Raw genomic sequence first — 18,106 nt, 5'->3', positions numbered from 1 at the left:
TGTATCTCTCTGTTGACCAATCAGAGTGTAGCAAGAGAGACTACCGCGCGCGTGCCCTTGGGTTGGTCACCAAAGTAATACTACTGAATGGTATGAGATGAAATACGTGTTTTCTATTACCCTAATTTGTATTATTCCCTTACGAAATGCGCGCTTAACATACGGGCACCACGAAGCAAACTTGCCCTCGTTATAACCCAGCCGATCGATCGAAAGTAATAGGAGTTTCTTTGCCCGCATAAGATTACCCGCCTTGTGCCGGTAGAAAATAAAAATGAAAATATCCTTTACAAGGCAGGAGATAGACAGGTGAAAGGATCACATTTCGTAACACTTGCTTGAGGGGATTTGTTTTGACAAGAAAAGATTTCATCTCCTGGAAAATATTGTAAACTAAGGAAACCAAGAAGAAAGCTCAATCATCATCCAGCCATCACGATCCTTACTTTCGATCAGTAAGGTTTACATATTCCAGAGTTAGCGTCAAAGACTTTCATCACCGGGAAGTGCGCGCATTATCTCGCTTTTGGCTAAACATAATGAATAACCGCTCTTCCACGGGCGCGCAGAGAAAGTGACATGCTCACAATACGCTAGGCTTGGTTTGCGAAAAATCTCTTAGAATGTTAAACAGCTTTCTTTAGAGCCCGCCGATTCAAAACTGAGAATAGCTCTTTCCAAAGCCAAGACACAACTGAGGTTTCGACTTTCCTTGAACAAGGCATTTATGCAAGGTTATTAAAGTTGGTAAAGTGAAATTGTTTTTTTTTGCTGTTTAACGTTTGTTTTGGCAAGTCTGTAAGGTGGATTGGTAAGCGCAATTTTGCTGCTACTCTGCAGACTCCTGTCGCCACTTTAGAGACAAGAAAAAACTGGATGCGTTAAGTTTCGCAGAGACTTCTGGGACTGTTTCTGGAGACGCGGGAAAAAATGGCCAATAGCTGATCGGCGCTTCCCCAGCAACGATCCCGGAAACAATTGCATGAGGCATTTCGGCTCCAGTTCTCTTCTCGCTTCTAAAGTGGTGAAAGGGCATAACATGTTCCACTGAGGTATCAGGGGCGGATCCAGGATTTTTTTAGGAGGGGGTGCACTCGTCTCTTGCTCTACTTCAACACCAATAAACCGCATAGTTTTTTGTTTTTTTTGCAGAATACCAGGTGTATTAGAAAACCGCAGGTCATCTCAGGGGGGGTGCGCGCCCCCTGCACCCTCCCCCTAGATCCGCCCCTGGGTATGACTGCAGCTATGCGAAACATTCATATGTCACTTTCTGAATCAGAAGAATTTTCTTTGTTGAATGCTTTATCACGCTTTTTTTAACTTAAAATATTTCCTTTAGCAAAACTATAAGAAGAAAAAAACACGACATCACTCACTACAAATATCTTTTATTTTAACCTTTTGATTTACTTTTTTAAAGAAGATTCGTTTTACCCTTGCACTACGAGGTATCTCGCTCTGTCCTTGACTATGTTAATGACATGCAAAAACCAAAACAAAATTTTTCCATTGTATCTTTTGGTTTTTAATTCTTCTGCTCTTTGTCTCTCTCTTTTAATTTCAGTCTCAAATCTGACACAGTTTTCTTTTTAAATTCTGTCATCCGTTGCTGTTCTTCTTTCGCTTTCTTTTTACTGATTTCGTTTTCAATGGCAAAAATCCACTTGCTCTGTTCTTTGGTGACATATCTGTGTTTTAGCAAAGACAAAAACACTCCACCACTTGTGCGCCTGTAAAGTGAAAACCCAAAACAGTCAAAACACTTAATATTTTACAGTAACTACTACTATATGCTTGTATGAATGACTTTGAACTCAAAATGGTGGGTATATGGAGTAGACTTCTTTTATTATTTTGCTTGTAAATGGTCTTAATAAGCTTATGATTACGCAGCTCATCTTAACTTTTCCTTAGTGGCCTGTGCCATGTAAACCTCCACCATTGGCATCTCATTATGTAAATCTTTTCTACCAATATGACAATTTAAAGTGTGACTTAGAGCTTACTTTAACCCTATGAAAGATAATCTGTCAGTTTTCTGTTAATGATTTGTAGTTTGTTACATCTGGTTATCAATGAATATGTTTGGTCATGTTAATAAATAAATAAAATAAAAGGTCTTTATTGTTTTTTTAAGCAAAAATACATGCTAAAAACCAAGAACACTTACAAGTACGTTAAAAACAGCAGAAAGAATAACAAGGCTTAAAAAATTCCATGTAGAAGTATTGAATTTAACATTCAAGATCCACATTAAATTAAATAGCTACTCTATATTTGAAAAATAGCCTATTAAAAAAACTATTTTTAAAATGCTGGGTATTAACCCTAGGGAGTTGACTGCTAGAAACTCAGAGGTGCACTGAACTTTCTTTTGTTTTGGGGACGGAAGGGTACAGAGGGTGGCCAGGCATACTGGAGATCTTCTTGAACAGTGAGCGATCTACCTCTTTTAATATGTTGTATATGTCAATTTGGTACAAAATATATTTGCATTTAAAGCAGCGCTAGGCCTGCCTTCAGCTCACATATAACATATTCAATTTACTGCATTGTAAAACATTTGTCATATTAACCTTACCAGAGTACACTTAATGTAAAAAGGAAAAACAAACAAACAAACAAATAAAACAAAATAGTTTTTTGTTTTGTATGTTTGTTTTTCCTTTTTTACATTAAGTGTGCTCTGTAAAATGAAAATAACAATTAATAAATTACAAAACAAAACCCTTACCTCCTATCTCCATCCTTTGTCCATATACCTCCATGTCTCTCCACCTCCTGTGTGTCCCTGAAGAGCTTTATTGCCTTTTCACAGCCAATACATGTCACAACTCGTTGGATAAGCATCACCTTACTCTAAAGGGTAAAAATAATGGTATTCAGTGATTGCCTTGGATCAGTTTACCATGGTGATAAAGTATTCTTCTTATTTCTTTAAGGATTTTTCTATGACAATGTTATTACAATTAGGTGTAAATAAATAAAATAGCAGCACCATCAACAAATAAATGGAGGAGAGATGACATAAACTGACAGCACACTAAATGTAAACAAGGTCAGTAATAGTTACAACATCATAAATTATATTGTTATCATATCATTACGAGTTGAAGTACTGGCCACTTGGCCACACTGATGCCCTAAAATGATAAAATATTTTAATAAATTATTTGAGAATTCTTACTTCATTTAACTTGTAAGCTATTTCCCTGGCAACAACTTCTTCAGCATCATCTGATGTGACCCTCAGAGTCTGGAGCACCTTTTGATTTCCTGATTCAACATTCTGATGGTTGGATCTGCTATTTTTTGGCTGCTGTCCATCTTTATGGTGTCTCCGTATTTCCCTTTTACGTTTTCTCCTCCCAGCCCTAGTTTTCTTGACTACCTCTTTATCTGCAAGAAAACGTAATAAAAGACACACAGATACTTGCACCCTCCACAAGGAAACAAAAAATAGAAACAAAAATATTATGAAGACTATTGAAGAAAATTATGGAAACAATAAATTATCGATTTTTGCCACAGTTTCCAAATAATCTCTTGCAATATTTTTTAACTGCTACTAACAAAATGATCAAGATAATAATGATAATAGTACTTGAAATGATGCATGTTCTAATAATCAGAAAACAAAATACATGTATAATATTTTTATTGCAATATACATGTAATACATAAATTTAGCCAAAGCTAAAAGCGAAGCTCACATTTATGCATTTTAAATTTCCTGTAGACAATGGACTTTAAACTAGTGACAAAACCACAAATCCATACTTAACTTTATGGGAAAACCATATGACTGAAAAACATAAAAAGGGGAAAAAAGCGCCAAGCGTAAACTGTTTTCACAAATGTGGTCTTTAATCAGACTCAAACTTCCACCAGGTTACGAGGTCTGTGTTTTTGAGGACTGCGATTTTGAGGTCTACTGTCTGCAGTCTGCATTTTCAAGGTCTGTGTTTTCTAGACATCCATGATCTGAAGGCAATTCTGCTATTCTCTTAAAGATATGTGCAGAGGAGACAAAAAGGTACTAGACTGCGAGCAGTCTCTTATTTTTCTTTGCAAAGTTACTGCACGTGAAACCTAAGCATGTGAGTGGCAAAGCCGCGAGCCACAAGGTACAAGGGCATAAGCCTGAGAAGAAAAAATAAGAGACTGTTGACTCTTTTGTTTTGTCTGGGGACAACGAAGCTGTCAAGGTAATTTAATAAATTAATAAATTAAATCCAAGTAACTTGAAACGATTTATAAATAGAACATAAACTGAAAAAATTACACTTTCTTTAAATCCGGTCAGATTACCTTGAATTCATTCCCTTGAGGAAATTTTCAGCAGTTTCCTTCCCTAAGATATCCTTAAAAATTTTATTACTGAGATTACTGCTTGGTTCGCTATTGTTTGTACTTGGATGTGATGCATGACTATTTTTACTGCTTACAATCTCACCACAGACCAGTCAATTATCTGTCAACAGCTGTGCAATTGACCAATCGGTTACTCCGTTTCTGGGCTGACGTAGGGTTTGTTTACTACATAAGAGTCAGCAGTCTGTCTTTTCTCATCTCGTCTCAATCCCTTATTGTAATAATAACGTCGTGGTTTTCAACCGCGCTGGATCAAATAAGAACTAGACGGATTTTAAGAGAAAAGGCGGATTGCAAGCAGTCTAAAAAGGTACCAGTCCTCTTCGCAACACAGGTTGTAAAGAAGCTCATGTATGTAGCAGACACATTTTTTCTGCCATTTTAAAAATTTACCTGACGTCTTGATATTATCTCCCTCACCAGTTCCCTGATGACTTTGTTCTTCCAACCTTGCTCGCTTTTTTCTTTTCCATGACTGGTCATCCATAGAGCTATCAGACTCCATAGAAAGAACTGCACTGTCTGCTTCATAATCCCGCTTAAGTGTTTCATCCACACTATCCTTCACTAAATTTTCCTTTTTGTCAAAATTTCTGAAAACAGAATTTGGTGACAGAAAAGTGCAATCATCTGTTTTTGCTAAGCCTTTATGTTCAGATAACGTTGTCGTCATCTCGGACCCCGTTAAAGAATTTTGGTCTTTGTCAGCTTTCTCATCGAGGTCCATTTTCTCTTCGCCTTCACCATCGCTTGAGCTTAATACTTCGCCTTCTTCGTTATCGACTAAAGTCCTTGCACTGTCGATTATTTCGTTGTCAAAACTCTGGCTTGGCCCGTTCTCATCTCCAAGAGTGCATGAATTTTGCCTGACATTTTCTTCTCTTTTTTCAACTACAATTACTTTTTCTGTGTTCTGTTCACAACCGTTCTCTTTTACATTACTTAATTCTTCATCAAACTCGTTGAAAGTAACATCCAAGTCCAATTCGGCCTCAAAACGTTCCAGGCTGTCCGCCATGATCTTGACATCTAGCACCATTACTTCATGTATCGCAAAATATAGTGTATCCGCAAATAACCAAACACCGCGGGCTCATCAAAATTCTAAACGCGTCATTACTCCATGTAATTCTCACAAGAATAAATTTCCTTCTCTTTGGACGTGAAAACGTTAACGATTTTTTTATCATTATTATAAATGTCATCTCTTATATTGTGAAGCAGGAAGGAACCTAGATTAAGTACACTTTCTTACTATTTTCTACCAAAAAGAACAAGAAAAATTGAGAGACAACAATTCGCTTCATCTTATATGACCAGGTTGCTGGAACTTTACGCCTTTCACTTTTTCGCTTCGTTCTGTGTTTGTGCAAGTCGTTTCCGTCTTGGGATTATTTGACTTGAAGATTGTACTTCCGTTCCTTTTTTAAGGTAAATTAACATGAGGTGTTTTATTCAATAAAAGTTTATTGTTTTTTCATGTAGAAAAATAGCAGAATGAATTTTTTTGTATGAATGCCGGAAGTAGCTTCCATGTGGGTTAGCTCTCTTTTTTATTGTGAAAGGTTTGAACCCAGGAGTCATTTCAAAAGTTGGTTGAGTTTCAACTTTGATTTTCGGCAGGTTGATCTTAGTTATGAGCAGTGATGAAGACTTTGACGATGCAGCGTACAGGGAATACGAAGATCAACTTTATCATGATGAATCTTCATCTGTGTAAGTGTTAATTAAATAAATCCTTTACTTTAAGGGTGTATGCTCTACATAAAGCCTGTATATATGTACCTGTATCAATGCTGCTTTTGTTTAACCTATATAGAACTGATGATGATGTAGACAGCGAAGTAGAAGAAGCTCTTTACAGCCAAGTGCACTATGCCTCGTCTTTATTAGTATCAGAAAATTCAACACCAGGTATCAATGCCTTGCATTAAATGTTACCTTCAAGAATGACATCATCTTATAATTATAATAATAATAATAGTAATAACCAAAGGTTAGGGAGTGTGGGCGAGGTCAATTAAAGGTCAAAACACTCTGGTTTTTTGTCAGTTTCAAGTAATAGAAGTTAAAAAATGCACTATGTTCGTCCCATATTGATTCTTAGCTCCCCTGGTTTCCCACAATTATCTTCCCAGACTTTGCCGATGTTACTAGAAGTATGAACTATTCTTTTGATTAAAATAGCAGTGGTACAGGGTCTAGAGGCTAATGCGTAGTCATGACCACAACCAAATAAATTCCTGCCAATGTATACCCACCAAACATTTGGTGAAATATGGTCATCTTGACAGTGACTGATGAGTCAAAAACTTGTATATGTAATAGCATGATCAGTAGGGATATTTAGCATAAATACCACGAGTGATATTTCAAAATTGATGTACGTAATTTCACGAGCTGTTAGGTGAGTGAAATTTGAGACAATTTTGAAATATCACAAGTGGTATTTACGCCAAATATTCAGCCTTGTTCCAGAACTTTTGTGTAACTGCTCTTGCGTACTTGAATACGCAAAAATACAGACTGTTTTGCAGTCTCATCCACTAGACTGAAGCTAAATTAAAGCTATTTCGTAAAATTCTCTTAATATTATGTTGCCAAACCCACCTTCTTATTTGGCTTACTGTGTGCTTTACTGTTAGAAAAGTTAGAAAATTTGCCTAAATGGCCTCATGGAATTTTATAAAACTAGGATCCTTCCAATTTTGTAAGCCTTGATAGTCAATGAGGAATTTAAAGAGAGCTGTCTTGTAATCATTGTAAAAAAATTGGATCCTTATACGTTTTGATCACTATACGTTTCGTGGAAACTGCCCACCTACCCCTCCCCTAAGCCAACATTAACACTTACTATCACATAGGGCAAAATGTTGACTTAGGGGAGGGGTAGGTGGCCAGTTTCCCAGACACCTATAATGATCTAAAAATTAATAATACCAATGCATTGTCAACTGAATACTCAGTAATATTAATATTCCGGATAATGAACCTGTAAAATATGTAAATGTAGCAAATTGTACTTAAATCTTGTTCAACATTTTAGGTGGTGAAAGAAAAGCTCAGAGAGAAAACAGTGATGGTTTGCATACCAAAAGGCAGCAGAGATTTCATATGAACTCCTCTGTTATTGTAATTTCCAGTGATGACAATGAAAATGATAAGGTCAAAGGCCATGACAGTGATGGTGATTCTGTGGAAGAACTTTGTTCTACATCCATCAAATATCCAGGTATTGATTTAAGATTATGCTACTTTATTTGTATGAAATCTAAAGAAATGATGTACTAGACTGTTTTTAAAATACGCTGATATGAAATTCTCTGCCTGCGGAAATTCCCAGATCAAATGTCATTAAGGAAACATCTCTTAAAAATGGCCCTGATAGTTATTTCTCTTGAATGTAATATAGTAAAATATTATATAATATGTATGTAATTTTAATCTTTTGTTTTCTGCCTATTCAGAGGTGATTGAAATTTTTTCGGATGAAAGCACGTCAACTCCAGTTGGGAAAAACCGTGAGGTACATGTTCATGTAATTTAATAAATTAAAATGGTTGGCAGTCTCTGTAGAAATATCAGTATTTAAATTACTGGGTCTGTGAGCCTGTTAATAATCATTAGTAATATTATTGGAAAAATAATAATATTAAAATGTTATTATTTCTGAACTGTCTTATTTACACTTATTAAGAGAATAACATGTTTACCCACAGTGCATACTGTACACTAATAGTGACTGATTTTTTTTAGATGCAACTAAAGGAAAATGGGGAAGAGTCAGGGAAATTAATGACTGGTAGTATTATCCTTCCATTTGAGTTTTTTCTTTAATATCATAACCTTTGGTGCCTTACATTTTACTTGTAATTTCTCCAAATAAGCTGGAAGAAGGTTTAACTAGTAGCATTCTTAGCACTTAAAACTCCCTAACCTGCCATGAGGGACCATATTGACTTAGTGGAAGGGTTACAGTCAACTCCTGTATGCCCTAATATACACATACAAAATCTCCAGACTTATCTTTAGACATTTCCATAAAGAATAAGTTTAGAGAATTTGATAAAAGATCAAAGCATCTTCCCTTTGGTGATCATTTTATTTATTCTCATTATTGTTTCTCTATTGTCTTTCCTCTATTATGGGAGAAAATTGATGTTGGTCACCTGTAGGACTTGAATAGCTTTTAGGGACACCCCTGGAACTACAAGTTAGAGTCCTTAATAATAGTGGAAGTTTATTTCATTTACAATGCACATTTGTACTTTACATGTATTATGTTTTCTTGGGATTCAACTGCTGTCACTTTTTTTGGGGAGTCTGTGTTAGTGAGCTGTGTGCAAGGCGAAATTTGGCTTTATGAGTGATTAGGCACTGAGTGGCTTACTCCTGTTCCACTATCAAATTCTTTCTTTCATTAATTTTACAAGCATACAGTTAAACCTTTGGTACAGTATGGCTCATTACAGTCAGGGGCTGGACAGTCTGCTAGCCCCCAGGAGCCATGCAACTCATGCAAACCATTATGGGAAAAAATAAGTTTTATGAAATTGCAGATACATGAAACAATTTTTCCTGCTTAGTTCCCTATGGGTATGTGAGATTTTGCTGCAGGAATATTTGCAGAATTACACATCTTGGTTGACTTTCATTAATTACAGTTAAATGCTCATTTCAGTGCTTTTTGATTTTTTTGTAATATATTTTTTTGTATGGCTGGCATGGATCGCTGGCTCACACTGTGTCCTAACTTATTACAGTTCAATGCATTTTAATATGGGCGAGTTACATGTAACGTTCAAGTCTCACTGTTTATGTCATTGGATCGGATTTGTTGTTGTCTTTTTGGCTTTTTCTGAGTGGTTTTTCCCCAGACACAGTCAACCTCGTTCCCAGGTGGAGAGAACCCTGGGAATGAGGTTGAGACACAGTTTACTCTGGTTTTTCCCTATCAATCCTACAGTATACTCAGCAAACAGTTGGCAAATCATATAAAACAGGCTTTCATTTTCCTTCTACTTTTATAGAAAACTGGGATTTGGATGAAAGAGACCTTGAGGTATGATTCTTGAGTTAACCTAAGTACATATAAACAGGAAACTACATGTAATGTGTCCAGTTGCAAAGGTTTCATGTTGTTTTATTAATATACTTGTGGTAATTATAACAATTTCAATTTATTGAAGATTAGAGAGTTCAAGAAATGCCTTTTGAACCACGATAAATTGCTGGCATGTTCATATTTTTTTCCAGAAATTCTTACTTAATTTTTACTTCTAGTGGTTCATCAATATTGAAGTTTTATTGTAGATGATGTTTTATTAAAACTTAATGGATAAATAGTTATTTAGGTTTCTGGGAAACTACCCACCTACCCCTCCCCTAAGATAACATTTTGCTCCAAGTGAGAAGTAAGTGATAATGTTGGCTTAGGAGAGGGGTAGGTGGGCAGTTTCCCTGAAACCTAAATTGATCCAACTTAATATTGTTTTGATCTGAAGCCTACGAGTATGTGTACTGAATAGGGATTATATTAATTTTATTATTGTAAACAATAATACTTGCTTCTTAAGGACTCCACTAAAAGAAAACGCCCAAGGTACTACACTCCTGACAAAGGAAACCCATATACACATTTAAGATGTTACAACTGCAATGAGAAAGGTCATCTTGTGCAATTCTGCCCTCAGCCGAAGGTAACTTTATACTAGCTGCTGCAGTGCAAAAAAATACTCAACAGTCAAACTAACTTTTTGGCTTGAATATATTTGATATTTTTATATTTTAGGTCCTAAAACTGTCAGCTATACCTTAAATATTTAAATAGAGCTTTCCCTTTCCTGTATTTTACTGTAAGTATCTGAGGGAGTAAATTTTCATGAGGGGAGAGATGCTTTTTTACAATAACTAAGCAGTTCCACCTGCGCTGATTGGTCAAGAGCAACCTTGTTTCCAGGCTTCTCTCCCACAGGTAGGAGAGAGAACCTGGGAACGAGGTAGAGCAAGAACTATGGTAGACAACAAAATGGAAATGACGTGATTGTGGCACAATTTGTTTTTCCTTTTCTTGCGTGTGCAATTTTCCGAGAAACTTTATAATGTTATAATGTTATCAAGGTTATTGACTCATTTTTTGTATTGTTATGAATACAGCACAGCTCGTAAAAACACTCAGCGATACTACACACCAAAACATCTCTTAATAGATATATTGATGCAGGTCTCAAAGTGTGCATTATTCTTCATTTCACTCTCAGCTGCCTCTAATAACAATGTTGATAATTATTTGATTTTTTTTTAAATTTTTAGAAAATCAGCGTATGTTTCTTGTGTGGAGATTCTGGCCATATAAAGAGGAACTGCCCGAATGAATTGTGTTTTAATTGCAAAGAGCCTGGTCACATATCCAAGGTACTGTATGTTCATTTAGGTTTTTTTTCTTTTTGTAAATCTTAAGCATATCACTTGGTTAATGCTAGAACACTGAGTTTTGTTGTCCCAGGATTAAATAATTGACACATTACATCATCATAAATTACTATGACTTAATATGATGTTATTTATTCTAAATATAAGGACAAAGTTGACACCTTTGCATGAACCAAAGCTGACAACAGCACGTGTGGCGTGGCCGAATGTTTAGAGCACTGGAATTGCAGCACTGTCGTTGTTTGTGTTGTTTTTTAAATTGTTTTTATTGATTTGGAGACAAGTTTTACAATCTTTTTAACAGGGATAATTTCTGTCGTCGTTGTTGCCTAAGCTTCCTGTGCCTCGCTTCACCTGTTTGTTTTTCTTGCTCTTTCCGCCTAGTATTCTTAGGGGGTCACTTAACAATTAGATTAAATGGTCCCTGTATTCATTCCTAATTCGTTATTAAATAAAACTTTCTAAAAATTATAAAGGTCTGGAACGTTTCTGGTTGAGAGAACTTCGACTGTATGGAGAAACCCTGTTTGAAGTAAATGATACTTATACCATCAATGCAGTCTACCATGGTTACCTTTGACTTCCAATTCTCAAATTGTACCAGTCAAATCGAACCTTACTTTTAATTTCAAAAATTAGCCGGTAAATCTTGACGTTTTGGAAAGCGGTTAAAAATCTACATTCTTCTTAAAAGACCTGTTGTGTTGAAAACTTATAACTGGAATAATTCAGACAATTAAAAGAACGACTGAAGTCAGCATGTAAAAGTTGTGTACATTGAATCGAATTCGTGAAAATTCAGTTAAATGGCCACCAAAATGCCTTGCGATTGTGAAGCGAACAATAGAAACCCAGATTTGCCTAACGTTTCTTTGAAGTCAACCTTCAACTTAGTGCTATCTGGAATACCTGTTAACTCGAGCTTTATATTTCACAGCAATGTAAAGAGCCCAGAGTTCGGCGATTTGATCGTTGTAAAAGATGTCACATACTAGGTCATTTTGAAAGAGTAAGTGTAGTTCATATTTGATTTATTTATGATGTTCCGAAATTTCCACCGTACTTTTTGTCCTTACCCCCTTTAAGCCTCAATAGTGACCCACATCCAATTTCTGCCAACAATAACACTGCCCGATCAAACTGACAGGTCATGAGAATTAATGAAATGATCACCCAAGATAAAATGTTGTGATGTTAGAACAAATTCTCTCAAGCAGTACCATAAGGGATTTATGAAGAACAGTGTAGAGAAGATGCATTTTGATGCTGCAGAAATTTCGTTCATGTAGTGCCCAAGTAGAGAAGGCTCGAGAAAGAATTGAAAATAGCCTGCGTATAGCTGGCGGGATTCGTCACGTGAGGCTTTCGTCGCCAAAACCTCACTCGCGAGAGGACGGATTTCCACCAGCTACGCAGGCCAAATTAAAAATCTGCTCTCTTTACTGGGGAATAACTACCATTCAGCAGAATTATCGCAACAATCAGCGCGTGGTAACGCCGAACGAAATGATCGGCGTTTATTGCCGTTTTTAGCCACTGAACGACCCGCCGCCGTTTTCGTCTGGTTTGTCCCTAGTACTAGGATCTTCTTTGTGAGGGCAGTTTACATGGTGCTAGGATCTTCCTCACTCTTTGTAAAGAGTCCCTTAATCGCACGATTTTGTTGAAATATGTTTCTGCTTGTAGGATTGTCCAGATCGCTGGAGACAGTACCATCTCACGGTAAGCAATACTTCCTTTTCTGACTGGAGACATGATAATTCGCCTTCAGAATTTAGCGAGGTGGAATAATCACGGTGAAGTTTCAAAGAACGCAAAATCTTGTACCACAGGCTGGCAGATACGCTTGCCTAGTCCCTAGGCCTCATTATTCCACGCTGCCTATGGGTTTCAGGTCACGTGGTCCCCACGTCACCGAAATGCATTGACCGAAAAGGCCTGGGAAGACGCCGTAAAACAGACGAAGGGATAAGTCTGCGGCCGTTAGCGCCCGTTACAGATCATATTTCGCTACCGTCGAGGTCTTGGTATCTTACATTGCAAACTCCCAACTGCCGAGCCGAGCTAGCGTTGCTTTTTAAAAACTGACTCGTAGCCCCTAATTAACTTTTAATTGTGTCTGGTAGATGTAACATTGGGCAAAAAACGTTATCGTGAAACTAAATTTATCAAAGCGACTTTGACAATCAGTCTGTATGAATTAGATGTTGTATTTCTACTGATGATTAACATGCTGAATTTTTTTGTAGACTCAAGTTGGTCCCATTATTCGCCCTGACAGACCTCTATCGCCTATTCTACCAGTGTACTGTTATAACTGCGGTCGGCAAGGTCATTATGGATATGTGAGTATACTGGAACAAGCTATGCGGTTTTTCTTCCGAACCATCATTCACCATCTTCCGAACTATCATTGTGCAGTTAGCACATAACGACATTCCACCCCTGGCAGTATGCAGGATGTTCCTCACGTGAACTTAGTTAACTTACTTCCTTTCTATCCCTCAGCAATGTTCAGAAGAAAATTCACTGAGAAAAGGACAGCTGCCTTTACCGTTTGTTGTGTGCTACGATGGTTGCCCTGTGTCCACATCTCACAGAGAAGACAGCTACACCCAACGTGAAAAAAGGCCAAGAAATTTTCTTGAGTTTGATTCGGAACGGTCCTTTAATTATTCCAGAGAAGATCATGGCACGGCGGAGTGTATTTATGAACCTCCATCGGGAAAATATCTAAAGCTGAATGATGATGGCGATTATGTAAGGAGAGGTGAGCCTTATTTAAGTAAAACTGACCCCCGTCCGCTTAGTTCAGTTGTAAGAGTTTTGGTCTGATGAACGGAAGGTAGTTGCAACCCTACAGACCATCAAGAAGCTTAAGATCTGCCTCTAAGAGGCTCCTGACAATACCCTCAGCAAAGTTGAAAAGAAATATGGCTGTAGATCATTCTCATTCGCAGCACCTACAATTTGAAACTCGTATGAACCCATACGTAATCATGATGACATTTCAAAATTTAAAACTTCAATAAAGACTTTCTTATTCAAAGAACATTTTAATTAAAGTTCTGTCAGAATAATGTATATAGTGTAAATATTGCGATAAGAATTTTAATTTTTAAATAAGAATTTTTAACCTGTATTTGTGCAAAATTTTCGGTTTGAAATATTCAGTTGTAAAGCGCCATGAGCCCACGGATATGGCGCTATAGAAATCCTTATTATTATTATTATTATTATTATTATTATTATTATTATTATTAGTCTCCGGGTTCAGACCCCGGTTAAAGCACAAGCAAGGGTCTTTAAAAAACTAGCGAGAGCATGCGTGCTTTGATTTAAGAAAGAAATATGGGGCGCGTGAAAAGTGACGGGAGAGAGAAGAACACACGCGCGAAGAGAGAAGTATTTATACAAGTCTGCCGTCCGGAAGCTGGACATTTGTGCTGGCAAGTGATAATTTTTGATAGGGGGCACGATATTTGGAGGTTTCTCGGATAAGTGCTACTTCTCTTCCTTCGTGTGCCCTCCTCCCTCGCACTCAGCGCCGCCCTTCTTATTTGCGCCCCAATTTCCTCGTGCGCCTACAATGTAGCTTACGTACGTACAATCTGCCGAGCTGATAGACAGCGAGTAGGTCAGGGATGTTCCTAGAGCGGGGAGAGGGAAAATAAAAAATAGGAACAAAACCTAACTTGAACCCTAGCCCTATCAGTAACTTCGTTTCTGATTCTCCGCTTTGTTCTTATTTTTTCATTTTTCTGTTCCCAGTGCCTGTTCCCCACTTTCAGCCGCTCCCCGTTCCCCATTCCCCGTTCCTCGTTCCAAATGTTAGCAACGTGCAGTAGGTCAGCCAATCAGAAAGCGGGATTTGCAAAAGAAAGTTAGTAGAATTTCACTAAATTATACGATGCAAATTGCCCTTTTTAATTTCTTTAGATGATGAGAGATATCACAGCCGTGAATCTAACGCTATGCACACAGATCTTAAATTACTAAAGAGGAAAAATAGAAACAAAAGAAGGCGTAAAAAGAAAGAAGCAAAAGGAAGTAATGAGGTATTTGTCTTTGTCTTGTTTTTAAAACCCCTTCTCCTTTTCATTGTGATATCTAACATTTTAGTCAGTCATAACAATTTTCTCTAGTGGAGTAAGAAAGAACTGAAATTTTGCTCAGTTATACTGGTTAGCGGCAAACGATCTATCACAACGGCGTGTCAGGTTTTCAGACATTCTATGCCCTAAGTTGTGACTTACTGTAAATAGCAAACCGATAGCTGATTTCAGTTGAACCGTCCCAAAATGGTCACTTTGGGCACAGAGGAAAGTGCCCGCTGTTGAGAAGTTCAAACTAGAGTCATACACTTGCCTAGTCCCTAGGCCTCATTGTACCCCGCGGACTTTGCGTTTCGGGTCACGTGGTCCGCTCGTCTCGGATACGTCACCGAAAGGCATTGACCGAGAAGGCCTGGGAAGACGCTCTACAGAGACTAGGCAAGGCCGTTTGGGAGATAGCTAGATTGCTACGCGCTTCGGGAAAGGTAGCCGTTCATAAAGATTCGACTGTAATTAAATGTATGTTTTTTTACAGCGTACGGTCGAGTTAATAGATCGTAGTTTTTCGGATGATGGTTTAATTGAGGAGCCAAATTATACCAAAAAAGAGAAATTTACAAAGGTAAGTGAGATAGAAGCCAAATTTTAATGATACAACTCGGGCTGTTCCGTCTTGCTCTCGCACTTGTCTTTTATTATCAGTGATAAAAAAAACCCCTTACGTAGTCATGAGTGAGCACGAGCACGGCTCCGTGCAAGTTAGTGGCCTTGAAAATCCAGTGTCCTTTACTGACAAGCAGCATGTGCCAAGCTAATAGCTGAGTAGTCGCTCTAGTCGTCTCCATTATTTGTAGGCGGTCGTTGATCGGTAGCATGAGACTAGAACAGCATCTCGGCGAGGAGGAGAAAAAAAAATTGACTGGGCTGATACAGAGAATGATGCACCCTTGGCTGACAGACGCTACTTGTGAGATTAACCCACGATTAACCCAGCCTACGTAGCTGGCGGGATTGTCTCGAAGTGAGATGTACTTTGTAGCCTTAACGTCTTTTTAAAGCTATGCTTGACAGTTATTATGCCGCCGAGGACAATTCATAGCAGGCTTCTCTAGAAAAATTCGACGCGAGAGAGTGGCGCGTGCGAGGATCGAAGTCAAGGTGGAGAAAGCTTAGCCTGCGAAAACATCCGTTTCTCCTCGCTCTTCGCGCGAAACGTTCCCATCGGCGAAGAGCGAGGAGAAACGGATGTTTCCGCAGGCTAAAGAAAGCTTTATCTGCTCTGTTTGAAGTTGAACAAGACAACTCACGCGTGTGGTTTTCCCTGTCACGCGTCATTTTCTTCCTCGCCCCTATTTTAGTCAAGCGGCTACTATGCACGTGCTACATGCATTATGGTTACCGCCCTCTGTTGTTAACATTGGTTGTATTGCTTTTTAATAATCTCTTTAACCATTTGTTTTATATTTGCGCAGAGAAAGCGGTGGCATCTTGAGGAAACGTCTCAAGAGAGAACATACAGTAATATGCCCAACGCGCCTAAAAAATCTAAACACGACAAAAGAAGATATACAAACGCTCATCACAAGAACAACTTCCGTTCATTTGAAGACAGAGACTTCGACACCAGAAAGACTTCATACCACCCTAGAAAAGGTGGCAAGGATGTTATTTCAAACAGAGGATTTCGTTTCAATGATCAATTTCATAGAAAGAAATCAAGCCCACACTTTATAAAGCCATACACATTTTAAATTACGGCAAGAATTGTCAGATTTCTTAGGGCCTGTTTATTGGAGGCGAGCGAGCCCGGATAGCCTGGCAGGCCCGTTTTACCATGCTGGCTCGGCTCACGCCTTGTTTCCTTATAGAGCGGTTTTCACTTGAGTGTCGAAAAGTAATTGGTCTTGCACTTTCTACACGATGCGATTGGCTTAAAAAATTCGCGCCACCTTTTTATCCAATCAGAAGTAAAACCAAAGCCAATTGTGACGCGCTCGCATGCATTTTCCCGCGCTTTGCGTCAGCCACATGTAATTACTTCGAGTTTTGATTGGTTCAATGTATTGTCTGTGTCCTATGTGATTGGCCAGAGTAATTACTTTGGTTTTGGTTTTACGACACTCAAACGAAAACCACTCTAACATTGTCGTTGTGTTTATATGAGAAAGTGGGCTTGCCAAGATTTCGCTCCGAGCAACCAAGATCTCTGCAAGCAGGCCAGCCCGCCTTCTCATATAAACACAACCACAATTTTATGAGAAACTGACAATGCGTGAGTCGAGCGGGCCTGCCCGGCTACTCGGTTTGGCTCAACTCGTATAAGAAGGCCCTTGATATATCCGCAGTACCAGCTTCAGTGTGTTGATGCCCGAGTAAACAATCCTTAGTAAATTGATTATTCTTTTATGAAGTGTAATTGCCATTCTATCCTTACGAATCCTTCAATAAAATGCACATCTCCATTATGTTTAGTTCTCATACCCACCTGGTTTGAAACAGGAAAGTAAAATAACCAGAGGCCTTCCTATGAGAGTTCGGGTAACTGTTCGGGCCCCAAGCGAAAACGTTACCGGTGATCAGGTCGAATGGAGGCGACCTCTTACATTCTCTTACTAGAAGTCGGTCCCAAAAAAATAATAAATTTCCGAAGCACAGGCTGATTGAACGTGTCAGTACATTATAATAAAGCAATCTCCTCTTCCCAATTGCTAATGACTGGAAAATGGGGGTAATAGCGGAGCTATCGCGCGCGCAGCGGAGTACCATGGTTAACACAATTTGGTTGTCTTTGCATCCAAGAAATTTTGGTTCTGAGAAAATTGTCCGTACGCGTTCGTCCGTCCGTTGTTTAAGTAAACTATAGATATTAACCTGACGACAGCTTCGCTTTTAGCCCTGGCTGAATCTATATATTGGCTACAGGGTAATCCATAACGCCTCATTGAACCTCTGCGGAGGAGAGATTCCGGATAGCTGTTTTAAGGTATTTGGATTCGCAGAGGTTTTTTTTTTTATTTTTATTATTGGGTTCAAAAGCTCCGGACACGCGGCCAAATCGGGACATTTTAATTTCGCATTCACCCATCTTCGTGTAAAGGCAAAACGAATCCTGTATCCAAAATGTTCCGGATTGTTCGTCACAAATCCGGAAAAATCCTCTAGCGTAAATACAAGTGAAATTGTTGGTCTTCACCTCCATGTAATGAAGGGCGATACTGCTATCAGTACTGAGTATTACCACT

At 38.3% G+C, this 18,106-nt stretch overlaps 2 protein-coding genes across 3 annotated transcripts; one reads left to right on the top strand and one right to left on the bottom strand.

Annotated features, from left to right (window-relative positions):
* Positions 1 to 1,423: 1,423 nt before the first annotated feature.
* On the bottom strand, positions 1,424 to 5,437 carry LOC140928739 (uncharacterized). The gene is made up of 4 exons (XM_073378521.1): positions 4,771 to 5,437; positions 3,191 to 3,402; positions 2,738 to 2,862; positions 1,424 to 1,733 (listed from the first exon to the last, which is right to left on the bottom strand). Exons 1-4 carry the CDS (start codon positions 5,414 to 5,416, stop codon positions 1,529 to 1,531), a joined length of 1,188 nt encoding a protein of 395 aa, XP_073234622.1. The 5' UTR covers positions 5,417 to 5,437; the 3' UTR covers positions 1,424 to 1,528.
* Positions 5,438 to 5,654: 217 nt separating this feature from the next.
* LOC140927070 (zinc finger CCHC domain-containing protein 7-like) lies at positions 5,655 to 17,270 on the top strand. 2 transcript variants are annotated; one of them, XM_073376733.1, is made up of 16 exons: positions 5,656 to 5,808; positions 6,001 to 6,093; positions 6,197 to 6,291; positions 7,424 to 7,609; positions 7,845 to 7,903; positions 8,134 to 8,179; positions 9,408 to 9,439; positions 9,954 to 10,076; positions 10,690 to 10,791; positions 11,747 to 11,818; positions 12,496 to 12,531; positions 13,059 to 13,154; positions 13,318 to 13,579; positions 14,749 to 14,867; positions 15,400 to 15,486; positions 16,337 to 17,270. In XM_073376733.1, the coding sequence occupies exons 2-16, from the start codon at positions 6,014 to 6,016 to the stop codon at positions 16,613 to 16,615; spliced, it is 1,674 nt and encodes a 557-aa protein (XP_073232834.1). In that variant the 5' UTR covers positions 5,656 to 5,808; positions 6,001 to 6,013; the 3' UTR covers positions 16,616 to 17,270. The 2 variants fall into 2 exon arrangements, with proteins under 2 accessions (XP_073232835.1, XP_073232834.1); XM_073376734.1 differs by lacking the exon at positions 9,954 to 10,076 and having other exon boundaries at positions 5,655 to 5,808.
* The last annotated feature ends 836 nt before the right edge of the window (positions 17,271 to 18,106 follow it).

Source organism: Porites lutea, chromosome 2 (genome assembly GCF_958299795.1).
Source record: "Porites lutea chromosome 2, jaPorLute2.1, whole genome shotgun sequence".
In the NCBI taxonomy this organism is placed as follows: domain Eukaryota; kingdom Metazoa; phylum Cnidaria; class Anthozoa; order Scleractinia; family Poritidae; genus Porites; species Porites lutea.
The sequence above is the reverse complement of the archived record's forward strand: the minus strand, read 5'-3'. Positions and strand labels throughout refer to the sequence as shown.